Below are 15,564 nucleotides of genomic sequence, written 5' to 3'. Positions count from 1 at the left end.
GTTTCTGACACACTCAATGCTCATCAAACTCATTTGTTAGCTGGAGTGCTGTCATCCAGGAGTAACACTGAGCTCCCAGCCAACACTAATTCCCAGGCTACAGACTCTAATAAAAAGACTTCTGCAAACAAATTGGTTGAAAAGGGAGAAATAACATTAGAAGAAATAAAAACTCAGTTTCAATCAGAAAATGAAGCCATATTTAGCTTCAAAGGCAGAAATTCTTGTGATCAAATTTCTAATGAGGAATCTAAGGAGATATTGCAAAATGACTGTGAGCTTTCACCTAAACCAAAGAAAGAGCCAATTGATAAAGAAGAGGGTGAATGTTCCTGTCATAATCAGATTGATAATCAGTCAGAGCCAAAATTGGATGAGCAGGTGTCTCATTCCAGTAGTACTATCTTTCAATACCAAGTATTTAAGCATGCAGAAAATGCAAATAAAGATGGTGGTCAAAAGATGTGTGCCATACAAACTGAAGTGGAAGTTGAAGAAGGGCAGAAAACCTCGCAATTTTTTCCTGCTAGTCTTGATTTACCTTTAAACCAACAGATGTCTACAGGAAAGTTATTGGAGGCTTTGCATGATGTACAATCAAACAGAGGTAATCTGTCTGCTTCGGGGCCATCTGATGAATGTGCTCAAGATTCAGACTTGGACAGGAGGGACAGTATCAGTGAGTTCAGTAAGTCCAAGATTCCGGTGCTAGCACAAAATGATCTCTCAGTGACTTTTGAGGGTAGTCCCAGGGATATAACCACAGAGAACACTTCCAAGCCTTCTTTTGAATCTCAGGGTTTTGAAACAACTAAAGTTCTGCCTGAATTTGCAGAGGTAAATATTGCTCACACATCTCCACCAGCCCTTGAATGTGAAACTGTGAAAGCTGATACGACACCTTTCTTAGAATCTGAAGATGCTAACTTTGGCAAGAACAACACACCTACCCCTTCAGTTCTTGAGGCAGATGGCCATTCAGTTAATGATTGTTCATCAAACTATGCATATGAAGTTGAAACCATGACTAAAATAATCACTTCACAAGATTTTACCTCAAACATTTCCTCCCCTGATCTTGAATATGAAAAGAACAAGCCCCTTAGATGTGCAGAGATGAGCCTCCCCCACCATGTACCTCCTGGCAGAATGGTTAATTGTACTATCCCTTCCCTTAAAATGGATGAAGTCACTCTTGGTAAAATAGCAGTTTCATCTGCAGAGTACAACATGACCAAGAGCGTTCCTCAGACCCACGAAACTAGAGAGAATAGAATAGATTATCTTGTTTCTGCTGATCCTAAAACTGCAAGTTCTTGTACAACCACGAGCTCTCCTGCTGCCTCTCAAGAAGACTGCTTCACTAGGTTTTTTCCTCATGCTCCTAAATCTGCAGAGATCAGCTTTTTTCAGGTTTCTTATCCTGCCCTGGAGCCTGGACAAAGTACCTTGACCAGCCATTCTTCTCTCTCTGAAGACAGCAGTGTGAGGATGCCTGCTACACGTGCAAATAGTAATAAATCTAAGCTGACAGCGGCTATAGGTAATTGTACTGATGCCAGTCAGGGCACAATACCTTTTCCTGTCTCTAAATCTGAACATGTTGGAATTGCCACATTATCTGTTCTATCTGAAGGGGCTGCTGATTCCACATGTGCTTTTCCTGCTGCTAAGCCTGGAGGTAATTCACCTGAGGTGGTGTCATCTTTTTTAAAAAATGCACCTCCAGTTATTTCTGATGCTTCTGAAAGTGCAATGGTCAACATAACTAAGATTTCACTTTGCTCTGAAGATATCAAGGCTAAGTCTATATTTCCCTTCCTGGAACCTGATGCCATTACAGGTAAACTTGACCCTTCTGTTCCTAAATCAAAAGATTTTTGCATTTCCAAGCCTGCTTTTCCTGTTCTGAGGTCTAAGGAAATCTTCACGCTTCCTCCCACTACCTCTGAAACAACAGATGTTTTGGACAAGAATCATTTCCCCATCATTAAGTCTGAAGGTATCAGTGGCAAGATTTCTTCTCGACATGCAAAGTCTGATGAAGCAGATAATGTACTTCATGCACAGAGGTTCAAAGATGCTTGGTCAGCCAAGCCCCTAACATCAAGTAGCCCTCCTTTGGAATCCGTGGAAGTGGTGTCCAATGCAGAATATGAAAAGGATGTGAACAGAACTCCTGTAGAGCATGGGGATCTTTACAATCCTCCTCCTTCTGTATCCAAGAACCTTACTAAAATGAATGATGAACCCACTGTTTCATGTACAGAATCGAACACTCTGAGTTCTGGAGGAATATTAAAAGATGCAGAAATGTGGAAGCAGTTGGATGCTGAATCTCGGGATGCTACCATTTTGTTTAAAAAAGCTGAGGAAATTGTTCATGCCATTTTGCACTTTGCCATAGAAGAAATAAGATCAAAACAAGCAGCTGGTGTTCACCAGGATTGTTTAACAAAGCTAGGCTTTCTAAAAGAACAGATAACTGGAAAGATACAATTGGAAGGCCAGGAAGGCCAGTCAGCAAAGCAATCATTAAGACATTTTAATGAGAGCTGTACACAAAGATCATCTGAAGGGAAAGGCAAAGAAACAGTTGATACAAGTACCCAAGATGAAAAGATGCTGTTTAACCTCACTGATAAAATTAACCTACATAGTTCAATAGTACTAAAAGCAAAAGAAATAATTGATGAAGCTATACACTCGGCCAAACAAAAACTGATGTCAAATCAGTGTGAGAGTGCTAAAAGTGGGAGCCTTCCTAAAAGTACTGTACTTCAACCTAAGACTGAAATCGTACAATCTCTAAATACTGCTAAAGGTTTAGCAGAGAAAGCACAAGAAGTAATTGATGGTCCCTTGGGTTTAAATCAAACAGGCAAGGGAGTGACCCAAAATGTAACCAGGGACAGTGAAAAAGCAGGCTGCTATTCAGTTCCTTCATCTCTAAGCAATAAAGAAAATAGGAATGATGAGGCTATAGAAAGGGAAATGGTATCAAATCATGTCAGTTTATGTCAAAAGATTGGTCTTCTGCCTTCCAATGACTTACCAGGGCTTGAATCTGACCTTGCAATAATTGATAAAGCTCAAAACACTAATACATTATGTGACAGTAATCTTATGACAGAGACGTATAACAAAACTTGCATTTGGACAATTAATGATATGTCAAAGGAGACTACACATTCATATAATAGAGATCCTGTGAGGATTGAAGAGAAATTGCTACTAATAAGTTCAAAAGGCTTATGCAATGATACAAGTATGTCCAGATGTACCTCAATACCAAACTTGAATTTTAATTCATCACCCTTACTACATAATGGGGAGCACAGAGACATACGCAGCAAATCCAAAGATGAAAGTGGTCATTCAGTTCTGTCTGAAACTAGTGTAGGAAAATGCCTGCCTGAACCCTGTGGCAAAGGGAAGGCAGTTTCTATATTTGCACAGGAAAAAATAACCAGCATGCATTCAAAAGTTGACAGTACAGCAGGAAAAATAGAAGAGGTAATTGAGGTCCCACAAGATAAAAATAGATTAAATATACAATTCGGTGCATCTGAATCATCTGTAATTAAGGACATCGAAGGGAAAACTTTTATCAGCTCAGACTTTGCCCTTGCAGACGACAGTCTGAAATTGGCCCTAAGGATGGATCAAGACATTCAGAGAGAGTGTGCACTTCAAAAGATCCTGAATCATGACAGTGACACTGAGGGAGCAACAGACTCCTTAGCCTTTACTGCACAAGAGGAACAGCAGGAAAGCAGTTCTTCCTTTACTATATGGACTGAAGGTGCTCTTCAGGATGAAAACCAGCATGGTTCCACAGATGAAAAGCAAACTCACTTGCTCTCTCCTACTGATCTACCCTTGGATCATATTCAGCATCAGCTAACATGTGAAACAGCCAAGAACAACAGTGAGCCTGTCTATGAAAAAGACAATAAATTAAACAATTCATTTGATAACTGTACTTCAGATACATTTGTGGCGGTGGAGGCTAAGCGATATAGAGTTTACCCCTTCTCCTTGTCTCCCATATATGAAGATGATAGCTCACAAGAAGACCTACTGTCCACCGATGCTTCTCCTGGAGGACATTCTACTGGTGCATCACAAGACAGTGCATGCCACTCATCTGTATTGTCTCTCCTCCAGTCAGTTTCTGAGCGCTTAAAATATAGCAATCAGTTCAGTGAGGAGGAGGAAGAAGAGGAGGAGGAAGAATCTTCTTATGAAGAAAACATAATGGATGTTCAGAAAGAAGAATGTATTTTCAGTCAACAAACAGGGAATCTGAACACCTCAAATGACACAGAAAGATCTCCAATTTCCAAACCGTTATTTTGTCTTTCAAAACAGCTACTTGGCTCTGAGCAGCAGTCAGAGTCATTTTCAGACCCTTCTCCCCCCAGTCCAGTGGGTTCTACACAGTTTCTACAGCAGGTTGATGTTGATAATAAGCCTCACACTAGGAGTGTTTATTATCAATATTTCAAGACAGCCAGCAATTATCCATCTAATAAGGAAGTCAAATTTGGAAGTATCCTGCGGGAAACTTTGCTGCCTAAGGATCATTGGCGGCAAAATAACAATTCACCAAAGCTGGGAGCGTTTCCACAGGTAAGACATCTCTTGTTGTTATATAACAGTAATTACCAAAATGATGAACTGAGATGTAATTACCATCTTTTTTAAAACCATAATGAATGGTCTGATTTCATTTTTTTTTTTTAATTTTAGGGCATAATATATGCCTGTGATTACTGACAATTAAGTTCTCTAATTAAAAGTTTTAAAAAAAAAATAAAGCACTTTGTTTTAAGGATCAGCTCATAACCATAGAAGGGAACCCAAAGCTTCTAAAATTAAAACAGCAAATAAACAGAAAATATTTTTAGTAGTAGCTGTATATTTGCTTTTCTTTTTAATTACATTTAAACATGAAGATCAGGGGGGCAAGGCTCAAAGAGTTTAAGGAGGTGGTGAACAGAATTGTTCGTAGGTGAAAAAACTGATTTCCTTCCCTGCCCCCCCTCCCCCCCAGCTTTTTAAGGTTATTGGAGCTTTTGTTATTGGAAAATATAGTTTGTTGGTTAGTGGGTCCTCCCATTCTTGTATAACAAAAACTTCTATACATTCCCATTTAGTTGTTTCAATAAAATAGCCATCCAGTTTTAGTTTATTTATGGAGACATCAGGTGGGAAGTCTGTATTTTGTAATATTTGGAAACAACAGAGGGTCTGGGAGAAAGTGTGTCAACCCAAAGAAGCAATGTCCTTGTGTGATCAGTGTTTTTATTTCTAGTTAAGATGTATAGTTTTCTGGCCTAAACTAGAAGGCCAAAAAACTAGGATGTAGCTGTGGGGGAGGGGAAGTAGTTGTCTGGGTGCTGACTTCATGAAAACTTTCTTCAGCTAGCAGTTCTTTTTGGAGGACTGTTTGACCTACTGCAAGAAAATGCCAAAGCCAGCTTTGAATAATAGTGAGGCAAGTATTGGTTGCCGTTACTAATTATAGTAGCATGTTTTAAAGGAATAATTGGTTTAAAATACTGAGCCTGCACTTTGTACTCCTATTGTCATTTTTAATAGCTATTTTCCACCTCTTTTTAATTTCAGAATCTAATTAACAGGAAGAACCTCAAATGCAATCCAAGATCAGGAAAGGCAAGTATAACATTTTCACTGCATGAGCTATTATGGAACATGGACTAAATTACAATAAATGTTTCAGAGTGGTAAAAACTTTTATTGGAGGCACTGATGTTATATCACATCTGGGTGTGTCTATGCAGTATATGCCTGCACATGCTAAATATGATTTAGAGTTGTAAAAAAATAAATCCTAGTCTTTGGAAAACCTGCTTCATTTCTGTGTTGGATGCTATTAGTTCAGTAGGGGAAAATGTGCTAGAATAGTGTATGCAAAACTGCATACTCTAAGCAAAAAATAGAAGCTTGATGCATCCATTGAGGTGTTCCTCACTTATATGCATTGTACTTTGTTTCAGATGATTATTTATGATGTTCATGGGGACAAAAGTAAACGAGAGATTTATCGAGATGTACTAGATGCCACATCCTGGACTCTTTCAGTGGGAGCATTGCTTAGAATTATTAGAGGATGGTAATAAATTATTATATCTTATTTAAACAGCTTCTTCTTAAAGGGGAAATGTGTTGCCTTGTACCTCTGTCTGCTATTTGTGATATACATGTAGCTTGCAAGATACCATCTCCTCATTTGACAGTTACAGCAAAGTTTACAAGCGAAAAAAACCCTGTTAAACTTTTTTTTAGTATGACAGCTATTTCCTATGTTCGGAACTAGTTTAAAGAGAGAAAAGTTTCTTTTTTTGGAACCAAGACTAAGTTCAAATATTTGTCTAGCATGTAAAACCTAGCATGCTAATTTGGTATGTCACCATATCCACTATTAGAAGTGTACATCTGCTAGAAGTGGTTTTTTTCACAGTTTAATGTAATTAACAAAGAGCTGTTGAGAAACAAGTTGCAAGACACATGCACTCAGCTGTTGTTTGAAATATGACATTAAAAGGAGCATAGAAGTGGGGTAACCTAGACTGTATTAATCTTTCTATAATTCATTTGTAAAACTTATAATTTACAATGAGATGCTATGAAAAGATGAAGCTGGGAACCTATTGATAGTTTTATAGAGCATAGAGTTTAATGGGAGGAGGAACAGACTTCTTAAAGTAAGGTCATCTTGTCACTTATTTCCTGCAACTAATAAAGCTGCATGATAATATTCATACAATGAAAAATTAGTCCATACATTCTTTCCTGCATTTGTTAGTTCTCGGTGTTATTAACTGTTTGCTATTGGAGCATGTTTTACCATTACCTTGTATCTTGATGAGTAGGATGCACGTTAATCTGTCATTCATTTTATCTGTACCTAGGAAAATACAGCATTTATCTTTTTCATTTGTTTTTGCCTGTCAGATTTCTGCGTGATGATTTTTTTTTAACCATCTTTTTTGCCCTAGTTTTTCTTTCTAAGATATACAAATATGTTTTAGACAGACCTATAACTCTGAGAAGAAATGTCTGCTTTAAAGTACAACACTCCTATTTTTAACAAGAGGAATATGAATAGTTAGAGACAGTGCATAAAGGGACTGACACTTGGCTTCTTGGAAAGAGCTGTCCATGAAATTTTCTAAGTCTGAGTGTTTTACAGTCGTGGTTCTTTTAAGTATAATAGTTACAACTGTGTTAATGGTTTTGTTAATACAGCTGGATTTTATATGAGAAACCAAGATTTCAAGGCCAGAAATGCGTGCTGGAGGAAGGCGAACTGGTGTTGGATCGCATTTGGGATCTTTGTGGCATAAAACACCATCCTAGAAACCTTGCACTTGGTTCTATCAGACACGTAACAAAGGTATAGATTTTACTGATAAGTGCAGAATATAAAATGTAAATTTAACAACAATAGTTTTGATATTTTTTTTTTTAAAGAATAGACACCATGTATTTGTTGTATATTTCTTGTCTTATTCTCTTCAGAGGAATGGTCAGACTATTCAGATTTGCTCCAAAGTTTTGACAGCTTCTCTGTACCTTTTTGAAACCTTCTGACTCCAGGCTTTTTCCTCCTTCTATTTCCCAATCGAAGATGCACTTCAGTTTCTACTTTCCTCTAAACCCTTCCTTCTTTTTATCTTCCTTTTGAAAGTAATAAGCATAGTCCATACTCTCTTTCCTGGCAACAGCCTTTAACCTGCCTTAGTGAATCCCGTTCTTTATTAGACATTCAATTTAATGCGCGATTAATTTTAATGCATGAGTGTATATTCTGATACTTGGTTATAAAAGTTCTCCTGTTTAGTCTTGGAACAATCCATAATTGGCTTATCGAATCAGCCTTATGGAACCTAGTATATGAAGTTCTTGAGTATATAAACTAGATAATTTCTAAAAAATTATGCCCTACAGCCTTCCCATATAACTTCTTTTCATAGTTACTGGAATACTCCAAGGTTTCATATATAAAAATCAAATACAGGAAGAGAAATGCGGTTATAACTCTCAAAAAATCCCTACCAGTTTTGGCTAAGGCTGTCTTCCCAAGCTTGATTCTCTTTAGAATCTTCCTGCTGCAACACCTGCTCTGTTCCAGTATGTCTCTGAAGAAGAAGCACCCCAGAGAAAGGAGTTATATCTTGGTTTGGAGTTAATTCACCTGCCAGTATGACCATTGTGAAGCAGTAATTGTTATTCCTAATCTTTATAAATAGTTCTGGTACCCAAATCAATGTTGCATCCTAAGAACTGTTACCTTACTCCAGTTTCTTTCGCCTATGAGATGCAAAAGTGGTAAGTCTGCGTAGTATGCTTATTCCAGTTATTCTGGTGGATAATAAGTTTAATTCCAGGCCACATACAAATGCTCAGTTCCTACTGGGAGAATCACTATTCTGGAAGAAAACAAAAGTGTACAGACATTCGCACTCTTTCTCTTGCACTAAAAAACCCAGGAGAAGCTGGTCCCGGGAGAGTTTCTCCTGGAAGAATGAACATTGTACACTTTTTTTTTTTCCCAGCTTAACTCCTCCCAGGGAACAGTAGGGGGAAAGACAACTCTTTCATAAGACCAGGCTCACCCCAGTCTGGAGAAGGTGCACGGGGAGGGGCAGCTGGTCCAACCCCTTCCACAGACTGAGGGGAGAGGGGAGGAGAGAAGAGGAATAACCTCCAGGTTCCCCTGGCCAGTTCCTCACACTCTGGGGACTCTGGTGTGAGAAGGACACAGGGGACTTTGTGGTGCTGCTCCATCCACTCAGCTCTGAGGCACCAGGAGCCGAGAAGAGGCAACAGTGCTGCAAGCCTGCTGCCTGCTTCTCACACTAGAGTCCCAAGAGTGGGAAGCAGGCTGGGTTCTTTGCCTTGCTGCTTCACTTTCCTCCCAGACCAGTCCTAGAGGTGAGGGGAGTAGCAACCAGTGCTCCCTGCCTCTTCTCCAAACTAGGAAGTCCCTGGTTGCAGAAAGAGCCAAGGAGCTTTGCCATCCTTGCCAGCTTCCTCTTGTCCCCTGCACCTGCCAGTTGGATGGCAGGGGTAGCAGTTTACAAGCTGGTGGGGCTAGGGACCATGCTTAGAATGGTACTCCCCAGGATAGTGGGGCAAAGCACCCACCTACTCCACACACCAGAGTCCCAGGTATGTAAAGCAGGCAGGGATTTTGTTGTAGGGTCAGTCCACTTGGTTCCTGGTGCCCAGGAGCCAAGCAGAAAGCAGCTCTGCTTCCTGCCTGCTTCTCATACCAAAGTCCCCAAAGTAAGAAGCCAGGGGAGGAGGTTGCCCCACTGTTCCCTCTGCTCCACTCCCTGATACCAATTGCAGAGTGGAGGAGCAGCCATTTCCTGCTCCCCACCAACTTGCCAGACTGGCGTCCTTAGTTGAGGGAACAGGCAGGGGGGTTTACCTCGCTTCTGTCCTCCCTTCCCAAACTGGTCCAGGAGGGGAAGGGAGTAGTGTCAGCTGTTCATCTTCCTGGAGCAGCTGTTACTGTTCCCTGTCTCTTCTCCTGACTAGGCACTGCCTGGCTTGGAGCATGGGCTGGTGCTTTGCCCCAGTGCTCTGTCCACTCTGCTCCTAGACACTAGGAGTGAAGTGGAGGAGGCGACTCTTTGCATATTCCCAGATCTCAATCTGGGGGAAGGGTGTGAGTAGTCTTTCCCTCCTATCCCCCACCCCCCTGGGGAGAAGGCAAGAAGGGCAGAGGAGAGAGGGTGGCTGCAGCTGAAAATCTGGAAGATACCTCTCCTGGAAAGATTTCTACCAGTAGAAATTTTTGAGGCATTTCAACTGGTAGAAATGAATGCCTGTTCATTGTCTCAGTTAATCTATACGTGATTTGTTACTAGGCCTGTGCGAAGTGGCCAGTATTTGCTTCGGATTCGGTGATTCAAATCGCTGTCCTGAATCAGTTCAGCCAGATCTGATTCGGAGATTCGGCTACTGCCAAATCAGCTGAATCTTTGAATCGCTCGGGCCCCATCCCCTGCCCGCTCTCAATGGCTACCCCCTGCCCCCCCTGGCCCCAGCTCCTGGCTCTTTGGGGAAAAAAAGCCCATACTCATCGGTTCCTGCCAGGCTAGGGGGCGATCCCCGCTGCCTCCTGCTGCTCCATGTCACCTGGATGGCTCTGTCACAAGCCCCCAGAAGCCCTACAGCTGCTGCAGCAGCCAGTGAGGCCAGTGTTTTTTTCTTTTGGGGGTTTTTTTAAAGGGCCGGGAGCTGGGGCAGGCAGAGCAGTCATGGGTTGTGTGGCTTGTAACAGAGCCTTCCACATGGCATGGGGCAGCGGGGATCGCCGCCCCCCCGCCTGGCAGCACCTGGTGAACCCGGGCTTTTTTTTTTTTAAAAAAACAACCAGGAGCTTGGATGGGTAGGGCAGCCATACGGGGGACTGGCAGGGGTCGAGGGGCTCGCGAGGGCCAGGGGAGCAGGCAGGGATGGGGCCTGGTGTGGGTCCCCCATGGTCCCCTTCTCTATCCTCCCCACCCCTGCCCCCTACTTACTGGGTCCAGCTCCCTGCTACAGCCAGCGGGGACTGCCTGAATTGCCGAAGCTTTCCAAATATTTTCCGAATCGATTTGATTCAAATTGTTTCAGACCTTTTAATTGGTCCTCTGATTTGATTCAGATTTGGAGATTCGTCCACCAAATCAGGCCAAATCTCTTCCGAATCGAATCGGTATTCGAAGCTTTGCACAGCCCTGTTTGTTACTTGCATACCAAACATTGTCATTGTATATTGCTTTCTAGAATTTTCTAATCCTAGGTCTCTAGTTAGAAATAACTATTAAATTCATATATAATCTGGGAAGAGAAATAGTTTCCTTAGTAAATTTTGGGGGCTTTAAAGGCTCAATTTGGACTCAGAAAATTTAGCGAAACACCTGCAAAATTTGAATATATCTGCATCCAGAAATCAAAATGGAAAACAAAGTAGCCTTAAGAATCAAGACAATAAAGCTAAGTATAATGCATTCATTATTGTGCACTGAATGAGCAATGTTTACTAGATCTTGTGATTCACAAAGATTTAGCATTCCTGTTGTTTAGCACAGCATTCTAAAAGTTCATGTGATGAGCCCTTTATTATGAATATAGTTGCTTGTATTAAAATATGGAAGTGTTTTATTGAAATTGCTGTTTCTTAATCTCTGCTGGCTTGTAAATCATTTTAAGACTGATTATATTTTTTTCACCAGTAAGACAGAAGTATAATAGCTATTCACTGATTGTAAACAACTTCAGTCTGATTTTAAAAATCAAAAAAAAATGTTCAAAGGAGGTCAGCTGAGTATATGACAAATGAGAATGTGGAACTTAATTCAGTTAGCTAAAAAACCTGATGCTAAGTGGCAATGTTATAAAACAGAATATAAACTACAATTACCAAAGGCTAATACTGAAGACAGCAATGAATTTACACAAATTCAACACTAATAAAACAAAGATCTATGACTTAACAATTACCTGCAAACACAAGGAACCAAACTTCAGCCTGGGAGCCCCCTTCCAGCTCTGTGTTCCCGGGATTGAAAGAGAATGAATGCATCTTGGGTATAAGACGGAAGGTGTCTTATAGAGATGCACACTATAACTAAATCAGAGATGCATAAGCTTTTGTGAGCTGGAGCTCACTCCATCAGATGCTCTGAAAGGAGCAGTATATAGAATGGAGAGAGTGATTTGGATACAAAAGGCAGGCAGAGGAGGAAAGCAGAAGGGAGGAGGGGGGTTGGTGCTGGAAGAGGTAAGCAAGCAAAGAACACACAGGAATAAAGTGGGGGGTCAGAAAACGTAATCCACTAACATGACTAACTACCTGTCTCTGCTTTGGGATATGAGAAAAAACCTTTGGATAGGAACGTCACTGGTAAGTTACGTCAGAATTACTAGAAATGTTTAAACTTTAACAAGCCTTTTCTACCCTTCCATTGTCTACCTCATTTTTGTTGACCATAGGTTAAAAACACGTTTTTAATTATTAACATTTTTACGTGCTAGTCCCCAAGGGCTTGAGCAATCACTTCTTGCTTAGCAGTCATGCTTGGCTAGAGCAGCTCTCATCTCAGTCTTGATATTTATGCAGAACTGGCTAGGTGCACAGATTTTGGCTTTAGTTCAAAGCGTCCACCACCATTTTTCAGCGCAGAGGACACTGATACATGTGACACTCGGGCGCTTTTAATTAAGTGTTCGCTAATTAAAATGCCACCCTCCCCTCCCCCCCCCCCCCATGTTTCCCGGAGCGCACATAAAAATGCCCCAAGAGACAGGGTAGGTGTTATTTACTTTAGGTGTTTTATTCCCACCCATGCTGAACTCCTGAAGTCGGGTTTCTAATTACAAGAGATGGATTCAGTCAGAAAACAGGAGGAAAGAACCTTGCATGCATAAAAAAGGCAGTCTTTGAAGGGCAAGATGAAGAGTAAGGCCTAAAATATTGGGAAGCAAACTTATCCCTGCTCAGTAACACACCTTCTGCCAATAAACAGTTAGGACAGTTTTCAAGTGCCTGTTCTTTTAATGTCCCCTGGTCCCTCTGACATGTTCTGAAGAAAGCAGTGGCTTTTTGTATTAGTCCCTAAGTACCCCAACGAGTTTTTAATTCCCAGCAAACCACTGAGAAGCCTGGTAGCTCCAGGATGATGGAGGGAGAGAAGAAATGGCTTCCCAGACTACAGACAGACATGCACTTTTGTAGCATTAGCACTATAGCGCTAAGAGGAGTGTACTTCACCATCCCCTGACTGGAGGAATACAAAATTGCCTCAAAGACATTCACTCCAGCCAGGGTGTGAGAACAGATTGCTCTTCTGCCTCCTGCAGGGGAGTCCATCAGCAAGTCCAATCAATGAAAACCTGCCCAGGAAAGGGGGACCACCAGGAAGGCTGTCGGTGATCAGCAGGCACCAGTCTTGCCTGCAAGAGCAGCTGCACTCTCAGTTTTAGCTGGGGGGGAGTGAGCAGAGCGGCAACTTCCAAACCAGAGGCTGCAGCAAGAGTAGCCTGCCACAGGCAGAAGTGGGAAAGCAGGCAGAGCTGCAGCTCCCTGGTCTCCTGGGGCAGCAGCAGGCTTTTTGACAGCCATTTTGAGACCCACTGCTGCCTTGGGGCAAGCTGCTGCAGTAAGAGTTAAACTGCTAGTGTAGAGGAGTTCAGAGTGGGAGCTCAGATTGGGATTAGCCTGCTGGTTACCATATTTTTGAGGATTTTATTTTTAAAGACCTACTGAAGCCTCAGTAAATAATATTGTCTTCTCAATATGAATTTTCAGTCTGAGCTAATTTTGCCAGGACACACACTTACCAATCTAAAGTCTCCATATATAAATAGTATTAGCCATTGGCTCAGTACATGTGTATGGATTTACAAAGGAGTCATGTCTGTCATACACTAACACTTAGGTCTCAATTTTATCCTGCTCTGAGATTGGTGGAGTAGCTTCAGCTTCCTTGTATAAGCAGATAAGCCAGTGCCCTGATTTACTAAACAAAACCAGGTTTATTATTTAATCTCTTTTAAAAAAAAAAAAAAAAAAGCCAGTTTTAAAATATAACTTATTGTTCAGATATTTTTTATCACCTTTCCAAATGGACATTTTTAAATTGTTCTTGGCAAGGAACAGAGATTAGTTTGCAATGCTGCATGAGAGGAATGGTTGGGCTGTGTTAAAATCACTATCCAGTTGCAAGAGATGTTGAGTTTGAGCCACCCAGTCAGGCTGAAGAGCGAGTGGCAAAAAGAGTGGCTTTCACTACTGCTGCTTGTGTTTCACCCTCTTTGCGAAGAACTGTCTAATAATAGTTGCATCTCATGAGCTAGAAAAAACCTACATGAAAAATAACTTGAAAACATTTTGAAAAGAACAGAAAGCGGCATATAGACTGACTACAGGTTTCATACTGATAATTACTTCTTGCTGGTGAATTAAAATACCAGCTCATGTGATATTCTCTGTCTGAAGATAAAAGTACGTTATTTTGTTGTATTTTTTGCTGTGCACTTGTATGACAGCATTTGCCTAAAACCATTAGAGTATGTTAATAATCCTTTCTAGAATTCTAATTCTACTAATATTCCTCACAAAAATGTATTAATGGGTTCCTGTACTTGAGTGCATCTCATTTAGGCAAAATTAATAATCATGGACTAATAAATATGATTTTATATGGATTAATTAATAAAATTAATTAATGTATAAACAGTGTGCGAGTTACATAAGGAAAACAGACAGAGAGATTTTATTTCTTAAAGTCTTAAGTAAAGACTTTAAGCCATCATTTCCTAATTAGGAAAACTACAAGCAAGCAACCTGGGTTATATTGCATTAAAAATTGATATAGAAACCATGAGCCTAGGAAAATATTTCTTACTTATGGATTAATCACATGCCTATACTCTTATGAACTGCAAATGGGCCTTTTGTACCTGCTCAGCAGTAAGTTTAGAGCCAGAGGCATGCATGGCATTCCTTTAGCAATTTTCTCTAAAGTAGCATTGTACTCTCATTTTCTACCATACCTTTTCTAGTTTTGCTCTTCTATCAGTAAAGGTGTAAGCCTTGTGATTTTTTTATTTTTTTTTTATTATTATTTTTTTGCTGAAAACAAATACCATGCATTGTTTCCTAGGTACAATAGAAAGGAAATGTGACTGTGAGAGAGAGCTGCTAATATAGTAAGTTACTGTGCTGTGGGCCCCCTGGGAAAAGTGACATAGCATTGCACTGAAGTAACTTCAACAAACTACTGCATTACTGCTGACAGCTGAATAACTATCAAATAAGAACTTCATGCACAAAGCTGGCCCATCCTGTACTGCAAAACCTGCAGCTGCAGGGGACCCTGCAGCTAAGAGGCCCCCTGCACATAGGCAGCAGAAGTGGGGGACTAATGGGGCTCAGCCCCCGCAAACACAGGGCAGCAGTAGGCATTGCCTTGGGGCAGCCCAGCCACAGGGTCCTACAGCAGGGAGGGAGGGCTGGGCACGCTGAGCTATCCTGCGCACTTTCAGCCAAGATCACAGCCAGCCCAGCTGCAGGCAGTTAAGTTTCTTTTAATCTGTTTTTCTTATTTCCATGGGCTTGGGGGAAGGGCAGATCAAGACCCCACCACAGTGCAGGAGAGAGTGGGTTTGGCGAAGGGTGAATCGATCACCCCTGCCTCGGCCCGCTGCCTTCAGCACTGTGGGGATTGTCCCAAAACCCGTCCCACATTCACTGTGACTGGGGCCCCGGCCTGGCTGGGTCATGAGACAATCAGAGCCTGGTGGCTCCTCCAGACGTGCAGCGCTGGGCAGCCTGGTGGGGAGGGCACATGCCCGCCCACCCCCCCAATCTTTGCACGGGCCACAGCTGCAACCTAGGCTCAGCTTCTGCTCTGTGTCTCTGTGCCTCATCGCCACTGCTTTGAAAGCAGTGGGCACCACCAAGTGTTTCACTGCCCAGCCCGCCCACTGGCAAGATGCACATGGCAGCATAGCGAGGCACTGACACACAGA

At 41.6% G+C, this 15,564-nt stretch overlaps 1 protein-coding gene across 1 annotated transcript in view; it reads left to right on the top strand.

The window, feature by feature from the left end:
- The window catches only part of CRYBG3 (crystallin beta-gamma domain containing 3), a gene marked incomplete at its 5' end in the record, with an annotated part of 157,041 nt that overhangs the window by 65,430 nt on the left and 76,047 nt on the right, over nt 1-15,564 (top strand). The window contains 4 exon segments of the mRNA XM_025198185.1: nt 1-4,635; nt 5,635-5,682; nt 6,027-6,142; nt 7,279-7,426. Coding sequence (XP_025053970.1) covers nt 1-4,635; nt 5,635-5,682; nt 6,027-6,142; nt 7,279-7,426 — 4,947 coding nt within the window.

The sequence above is a fragment of the Alligator sinensis genome, unplaced genomic scaffold (genome assembly GCF_000455745.1).
Source record: "Alligator sinensis unplaced genomic scaffold, ASM45574v1 scaffold19_1, whole genome shotgun sequence".
Classification (NCBI taxonomy): Eukaryota; Metazoa; Chordata; order Crocodylia; family Alligatoridae; genus Alligator; species Alligator sinensis.
Note: the sequence above shows the minus strand (reverse complement) of the source record. Positions and strands in the feature narration are given on the sequence as shown.